Consider the following 8,927-nt stretch of genomic DNA (forward strand, 5'->3'; position numbering starts at 1 on the left):
GCTGCGCATGCGCAGTCGGGAGTGGCGCGTCACCCAAGTCCAAAAGGCGGACTTTAGGAACGCAGAACTAACTCAGAATGGCCTGCGAATTTGTATATTGTGCTTTACAAATTACAGGTGGAATAACACGTAATTTCTATAATGCTTCCCGGAGAAGAAAATAGAACGCTACACTTTATTTTATTAGCTTATTTTATTAATGAATTACTAAACACTCATTGCACAAAGATTCCAGTGTTGCACGACTAATGCCAATGCCATCCAAGGACGTCCAAAGAAGCGTCAAAACACACACACACCTGCCAACACAAGTTTTTAATAAGTAATTAAATGTGTAGGAGGAGTACTTTTCTGGTAACATACTTAAATACTTCAAATCCGCCCAATCTGGCAACAGAGAATACGCGAACAAACATACGTAAAATGAATGAATGAAACACATTTTCCGAGCATGGAGAGAAATATAGAGTTACCAAGAAATTAATGTAGCTTTTTTTATATATTAAATGAACATCTGTCCGTAGGTATACAACAAATATCGGGTTTTATAGCTTTTACAGCTAGAAAAAACGAGCAGCTTTACGTTATGGTTCCTTCAAGTAAAACGACGTGTTGTAAATTTATTATATGAACATCTGTCAATTTGCCGTAGACCGTAAAGCCAAAATGACCCCCTCCCTCCCATGCAGTTTTATTGAATCGTTGGGTTTAAAATGCGTGAATGACGTTTCGAAATGCCAGTAGATTTATATTCGGGAGTAAGTGTGTATGTTGGGGTGTATCGGATTACCGGCCTGAATTAGTTTTTTTTTTCTTCACCAATGGGACAACTTGTCCTGTGGCCACACCAATAAGAAGAGGAAAGGCGGGGAGGGTGGGGGGCGTCTGAACAAAATTTCTTCCAGGCGCTCGCTGTTTCCCAGTATGAGACCCCGGCGTTTACCACAGCAGTAAAGGAAACACCGGGATTCTAATTTTTCATGGGTTTTGGAAGGGGAAAAAATATTATTATTATTAATAATTATATATATATATATATATAGCTCATGTATAAATAAGGAAATGCGTATTGCGTGTTCGATCAAGTGAGTAGGTTTCCAGGAGGCTCGAAGATGGCAGAAGACCCGGAGCGCCCATGCAGTCCCGATCTGGACTCCGACGCCCCCTCCTCTCCGGCGGGCTCCGACGGCCCTGGCTCCGGGGGACGCTGCGCCGCGGGGGACGGAGACGGGCGCTTCCCAGCCTGCATACGGGACGCCGTGTCTCAGGTGCTGAAGGGCTACGACTGGTCGCTGGTCCCGATGCCCGCGCGGGGGACGCGGTCCCTGAAGGACAAGCCGCACGTCAAGAGACCCATGAACGCCTTCATGGTGTGGGCTCAGGCCGCCAGGAGGAAACTGGCCGACCAGTACCCCCACCTGCACAACGCCGACCTCAGCAAGACCCTGGGCAAACTCTGGAGGTAAGTGGCTTTATAAAAAAACTCCACCTTGCAGGCTGTTGCAGGGTAAATTGTACGACTATGAGCAGGACAGTTATAAAATAAAAGATAAGATAAAATAAGATGATAAGGTGATCCTTTATTAGTCCCACAAGTGGGAAATGTACATTGTCATGAAGTGGACAGTACAAAATAAGAGCAGCAAAAGACAATAGCACAGATACTATGTCGACTGTATAATATTGCCGACTGTATAATTTACACATAGAGATGTAATGTAACCAGGGTGTGTCTGGGCAAAACGTGAGTATCTAGAAAGGGCAGGAACCTTATATAGATGGTTTTAATAAACCCTAACAATACAAAGAATCCTGAATATAGTTCAAAATGGAAATTTGCAGATATATTTAATAGGGATATAAATAGGGATTTGATGTTTACATCTTTGCATATACATTTATATATATTTATATAAATCCTAGTTGACAGTGATGGTTAAAGTCGTTAGAATAATGAAGTGACACACAGGAAGAAATGTCCACAGGCTGCTGTCGGAGAACGAGAAGAGGCCTTTTGTGGAGGAAGCGGAGCGGCTGAGGGTGCAGCACAAAAAAGACCACCCGGATTACAAGTACCAGCCCCGGCGACGAAAGAGCCTCAAGCCTGGCCTGGGCGACTCGGACCCGGGCCCAGAGGCGCCGTACAAGGCTGAGGTGGCCGTCGTGGGACACCTGCAGCAGCACATGGAGCATTCAGGTGAGGGCGGTGTCACTGATGGCCAATATTATTATCTCTTTTTACGCATAGAGATATATAATGTAACCAGGGTGTGTCTGGGCAAAAAGTGTTGTTTGATGTAAAGAAATCTTCTAATTGAAGGTCAACCCCATGGTCCTCCGACACCGCCCACTACACCAAAGGCCGACCCCAGCCACAGCCTGAAGCATGAGCTCAAGCATGGCAGACAGAACATCGACTTCAGCAACGTGGACATCACGGAGCTCAGCTCTGACGTCATCAGCAACATGGAGACCTTCGACGTGCACGAGTTCGACCAGTACCTGCCAGTCAACGGCAGCCACGCCCCCCTCCCCGACCACCACGCCCACGCACAGGCCGCGGGCGCCGGGTCGTTCGGGTCACCTTACGCCCAACCCCACCCCGGGTCCGCGTGGGCCCACAAAGGCGACTCGCACCAGCCGAGACCGCAGATCAAGACGGAGCAGCTCAGCCCCCGCCGGTACCCGGAGCCGCCCGGGTCCCCTTCCCACGCCGACCCCTCCCCGTACAGCTGCGCTGGGGAACCCCCGGAGCTCCAGAGCCCCAGCTACTTCGCCGCGTACCCCGGTTACCCCGCGGGCCTTTACCAGTACCCGTACTTCCACTCCCCGCGCCGGCCCTACGGGCTCAGCATCCCCCAGTCCCACGGTCCTGGATCGAACTGGGACCAGCCGGTGTACACCACGTTAACCAGGCCGTAGCGCCGCCACGTTCATTTCCCGCACGAACAAAACCTTGTTATTATTTTACTAATTAGGTTACGCAAAAAATAGTTTTTACGCGAATATTTTGCTCCTTTTCTTTCCGGATGTACATAATACTGTGTTATATTACAAATTTTAACGAGAGTAAAACATCTAATTGGGTAAAATATATATTTTCGTTGAAAACCCCACGTTGTCTTGTGTCACCTTATTAATAATAAAAAAAACAAAAGTATTCCCGGTATAAACCGAAGTTGGACAAATTGCACAGAAATGTCAGCAATTTATGAACGACAACGTTAATTACCGTAAACTATTCTTCCGCCGAAGAATATAGTTCCTTAACCGCATAGGACCACGGTTGCCTGGCTACGGTTGGCGCATTGATAAGTAATTCGGTTGTTATGCGATCACAGGTGCGGCAGTCCAAAGACACGTGACTTAAGTTCATCTGTACAGTTATATGTGAACATTTACAATATATTCAACAGCTTTTGTGCACATGAACTTCGACTGGATTTAAAATATGCTGGACGTATGATATCCCTCGATTCAGAGCTGTCTTTGTATATTGTTTATTATGAACTGTCGGTTAACACACATATTGCTTTTATTTACAATAAAATGGTCCCCTTTTCTAAAAAGAAAAACGGTTAATAATCATTGTTTTTTGATCCAGTGTGAAAGGTCACATCTGCAGCTCTGTAAACGTCTTTGGGATTATTTCGTTTCTTTAAAGCATTTCTGATGAAAGGCATGTGTTTGATATATGGGTTGGCTCTCTGTTGTTGTGCATAAAAGTGCGGATTCAGTAAGACACATTAGAACCAGCAAAAGGCACTCTTAAAGTACAGCATTTATCTTTTAATGTTCCTATAACCATATCCCACAATGTGCATATGTGATTTTAAATCCTTTTTTAGTGCTTAATATAAAAGTGTGATGTAATGTCTCAGGTTGTATTGCCACTTTTATTCAAAAGTTTCAGATCATATCAACTGAGGATTTGCACAGATCTTTATCTGGTTTCACAGGAATAAGTCCATCTGTCCTGAAATGGGATGATGTGGGACCAGTCAGATCCCAGTACCCCAGAGGAGGATCCCGAACGGTGCACTGGAGCACAGACGGTTAAGCGCTGATTTAAGAAGACAGGGTTGGTGAATTTAGCCTGGTCGGCCGTGGTGTGGAATTTAAACCGAGTGGGCAGGAGCTGGGTCTGCCAGGCGGCCAGGACAGCAGATATGCGGAGCCAAGTGCCAGGGAGCGCAGCAAGAGAATGGTGGGAGAGGAAGAGAGGTGGGGGGGAAGAGAGCAGCAGAATTTTAATGATTCATTATTTTATGGAAGCCTTCTTTGTCTGGCTGCATTGGAAAGGGTAGAGTGCAAAATTAATTGGGCTGAAAATTAGTGCAAAAAAAAAACTAACAAACTGGTGAGCAGAGGTATGAACGGAAGATTGGATTCTGCCTCCACCTCGTCTATATCAGAGAGCCACATGAACGACTACTGCAGCAACAGACCGACAGACACATAAGTGTAGTATATGGAGTGGAAAATAATAAGAAAAAAAATAATTGCCTGACAGATGGGATGTGGGCGGACGGCACACAGTTCTTCCCATTCTCCTTAGGCTGTGTCTACTCCCCCATTGTATGCTCAGAAGTTACAGGAGGAAGAGATGATAACAAGCAGAGATCAAGGAGCTGTGGAGAAGTTCATTAGATTTTTTTAATTTTTTTTTGGAGAGCCAGAATTAATCCGACATGCAACTTTCGAATTGGACAACACCAGCGTCTACAGAATCACCGGTGCGTTGGGCCTGGTTTGGTTTCCTCTGCTCACAATAAAGCCCACAGAGATGCCGAATGTGACGCTAGATAAATAAACAGGGCTGTTGTGTACCAAAACCAATTCTCAGAAGAGACGATTAACCTCACACCCAACACGAGCTGCATAAGCAGACCGATTACACAACAATTACAAGGGGTCGGAGGTCAATGGATTCCACATTGGAAGTGTTGGGGTCTGTGGGGAAGTCAGCCAACTGCCAGTTCTGTTTGGTTTCACCACTTTCCATTGCATGTTTTATGTTGTCAGAGTAAGGTTTTATTCCAAAAGGTGACAAATTTTAGGTCCATTTTGAACATTTAAACGCAGCACCATATTGTGGAGCGTCACAGCACGTTCAGCAACAGATGCAGAACAGATTTTAGTCTCTCTCTCTCTGCGACTCCAGTCTCACTCCTGCAGGTCAAGTGTGGCTAAAAATCTACCTTTTTCTCTGCCTGAGGGATCCTCAGCAAATAAGGTGAGGGACACATTATGCGGCACCACCCTAATTTAATGATTTCCTCCCGAGCAAAAAAAAGAAAAAGAAAGAAGAGAGAGAAATGTTTGTGGTGTCTCAGTGACTTAGTGTCTGCTGAGTTTGCCTGACTCTGCCTAAAGGCCAATGACAACAAGCAGCCAGACAGAACCAACATTGACTTACCCACAATTCCAAGGGGTAGTGGGGCCAGGTTCAGAGCAATGGAGAAAGGGAAGAATGCCAATCATGGCTATGTTGTATGTACTTCCCACATTAACCACACTCGCTTCTAATCACAGACAGAGACAGATAACACAAATGAATTGAAACCCAGATGGGCAAAATGAAGAAAAAAGAGGAGACGCACACTGCTGAAGAACACAGTTTTTTATTCCAATTATCCCTTTTCCAGCTTGATCCTGTGAGGCTGCTCACTTATTTCTCATTAGCTGGATGTGCACCGGCATGAAAAAACCACATGAACGAGGTTTCAGGCCCGTCGCTGTTCTCAAAGGATGCTCCTGTGTCCCTCCACCCTGACACAGATCCTCTGATTTAAGGCAGATGCCCCTCCTTTAACAGCGCTAGGTCAGTGACACTAGCAAGAGCCTAATGGGTGGGCACCACAAAGGCAATTTTTTAACGTATTAATTGCTGATGATGCTGACATGATATACTGTGATGTGGTATGATGTGATAATGGGAGGTAGTAGTCTAGTGTGTGTAACACACTCGCCTATGAACCAGAACACACAATGTCACAGGTTCAAACCCCACTTACTACCATTATGTCCCTGAGCAAGACACTTAACCCTGAGGGGGACTGTCCCTGTAACTTCTGATTGTAAGTCGCTCTGGATAAGCGAGTCCTGAAGATGTAAATATAAATATAATGTAATAGCATATAATTACTTTAGTTGTAAAGTGTTTTCACATTTATAAAAATCTCTGTGTTTTATTATTTCTACACAAATTAGGTAGGAATAACCATAAACTATACATGTAATAATTTTATAATAATAACTATAGTGATAATTATATAATACTTTTATTGAAGAAATGTATGGGAAACATGTTAAAATTGCATGTAATATTGGCCACATGCATAACAAAGGCACAGGTACAGTAGTCCAAGTTCTGCTTTAGAGGCCCAGACGTCCCGCTCCGCCTACACAGTTTTCCCTCAGCAGAATGCTTGCCGAATGAACTAACGCTGAATAACGAGTGTAGGAGGGAAATAAATTTGACTTTCTTCTCTGTCCACCTTTCTCGCCATTTCTAGAGGCTGTGCAGAAAAAAAGGAGAAAAAGAAGAAGACAACAGCATGCAGTTGCATCGTTCACTTTGGAATGAAAATGAAAAAAACAAAAGCCATTAATAAATAATGCAAAACCACACCAATCAGTTTTACAGCCTATGAGAAATTTACTGTCCCATGATATAATAGCTTTGAAGGCGGAGGCCTGCCTTCCTGTATACCCCAGCTCAATAACTCACATTAGGAGAAAACATATGTTCGCAATAGGTCCAGCGTATTTGTTTGCTGTGTGGTAAGAATACACAGCATTGTCTCTGCATCATCCCATGTGATGTGTCTCATAGGGTCGGATGACCTTCTATAATGAGAGTGTGTGTTTGTCACTGATTGTCACCCGCTCTATGAATATGAGAATGCTAAGTGTCTGAAAACAAAAAACAATCAAATGTAATTATGTATTGATTTCTGAAGGTTGTATGAGATACAGAGTTATCGTACTCTGAAATAAATGTAAGCCATTATGCACGTGAGGAGAAATGGGCAAGATGTTTCCTTGGTCTTTTATCTCAATAACGTCACCTGCTAAAGAGAAAATCCAACCTAAAAGAAAAAATCTTAATCTCCCAATCAACTGAAAGGCCGAAATATTCCCTGCCATGGCCCCATTTTAATAACAGGTGACACAAAACGCACAAAGTGAAGGGCGTGGCAGAAACATATGACAAAACAACACACATCATGCCACTGAAGGCACCTAATAATGTTTGATGAGACTGAAAAAGATGTGCAGGATTCAAACAAATCTTGTGTAGTCTATGAATCAAGATCTTTAGCACTTGCTTAACATGACATATGAGTTATATTAGTTTTCTACTTAGCAGTCATTGTGTGTCTCTGTGACACACATAGAAATGTATGTATAGCATGTGATGCATTGTACAGGTTCTTATAATGTGTGTGTTAGAGGATATTCATAGAACGACATTAATCCTAGCTAACTTTTTTCAACATGGTCTCAAGGACCCTTCAAGCAGTGACCCAGAATGGTTCTGGCACTGGCCCTATTCACATGTAATCTGTTTTTCAAACCACTGAAAAGATGTCAAGTTTGCAAAAATCATTGCTCTTGTTTAGAAATGAGTCTCTACGGCAATTAATAGTCTATTTGTGTGCACGGCCAAACTGTTACCTCTTCCTGTCTTTAAGTCATGCAGCAACCTAGCCAGCAAGAGGCTTTTCTCAGTCGTCGTGGCGCCCAACTCTTTGCTCAGGAGCCCAGCAATACCACGTCAAAAAAATAAAAAACTGACTGCCTACATAAACCTCCTATAAAACAAAGATACGTGTTCCGACAATTCACTAAAAAAGAGCACATTGTACTAATGCAGTACGTTAAGCAATGACAAAGATAATTGCATTTAATTTTTATTTTTGAGGGAGGCGATTGTCATACAGTTGAATACACAGCTGAAAGAAATGGGTGAAGCATTCATAAAAACATGATCAGACCATGGCAACCCCAAAGGAAAGTTAGGCAAAAATCGGTTGTGCATTCAGTAATGTATTCCATTACGAAAAGTTATATATTTAGAATACTTTAAGAAGTGTTGGGCTAACCAGGTGCTGCCTAACATATGCACACAAGTGTTCCAAAAAAAACCCAGCTGCTTGTTTAGTGTGGGTGATTAGAACCCTTTGTATATCAGTTTCTCCCACACCCCCGCGGTCCTGCATTTGCTTGTGTTAATGTTTTGCACAAGTGCCACAGCAGGTTTCAGTTGGGCTTCTGTATATTTTGGCCGTTGCACCTTTTTTGTTTAATTTATTATAAATTCTTGTTTCTTCCAAATGTCGAGCAAGTGTGCCTTATCACTCCTTCTCCGCCCTGGCATTACAAAGAACACACATAACATACGAAGCTGGAGATGCTGTGATTATTCACAGATTCATGACATTTCAGAATGCTGTATGGACTATGATGTATTAGGGCGGTCAATCAATTAAAAAAATGTAAGCAGTGAATTGCATGTTTTGCAATTAATTAATTGCACTTAATTAAGACAAAATCTTGTTAAGATGCATATTACGGACAAAAGTGTGGGAAAGAGGCTCAGGCCATAACGGTAGGCTGAAAGATACACACTAAAGGCATTGCTTGAAAATGGGCAGGGCAAGCATCAGCCAATTATATGCTTTTTTGCAAAGTCCCATGCGAGCGCGTTGCCAATCAGCTACAGTAATGTAAATTAATGAAAGAAGGACTTGTTGCCATTCCTGTGCTCCTGTATAGCAGACATGCCCACTGTGAGCCAAGTGTGAGCAGTTGTATTAATGTGTAAAATTATTTTAATGCAATACATTTTTTTAATTAATCACAGTGATTTGTTGACTGTAATTAATACTTCAATTTACCATATACCAAAAAAAAAACAG

At 43.1% G+C, this 8,927-nt stretch overlaps 1 protein-coding gene across 1 annotated transcript; it reads left to right on the forward strand.

Moving 5' to 3' along the window:
* Positions 1-841: 841 nt before the first annotated feature.
* Positions 842-3,809, forward strand: sox8a (SRY-box transcription factor 8a). The gene is made up of 3 exons (XM_028969312.1): positions 842-1,462; positions 1,986-2,197; positions 2,321-3,809. Exons 1-3 carry the CDS (start codon positions 1,113-1,115, stop codon positions 2,920-2,922), a joined length of 1,164 nt encoding a protein of 387 aa, XP_028825145.1. The 5' UTR covers positions 842-1,112; the 3' UTR covers positions 2,923-3,809.
* The last annotated feature ends 5,118 nt before the right edge of the window (positions 3,810-8,927 follow it).

The sequence above is a fragment of the Denticeps clupeoides genome, chromosome 2 (assembly GCF_900700375.1).
Source record: "Denticeps clupeoides chromosome 2, fDenClu1.1, whole genome shotgun sequence".
Lineage (NCBI taxonomy): Eukaryota > Metazoa > Chordata > Actinopteri > Clupeiformes > Denticipitidae > Denticeps > Denticeps clupeoides.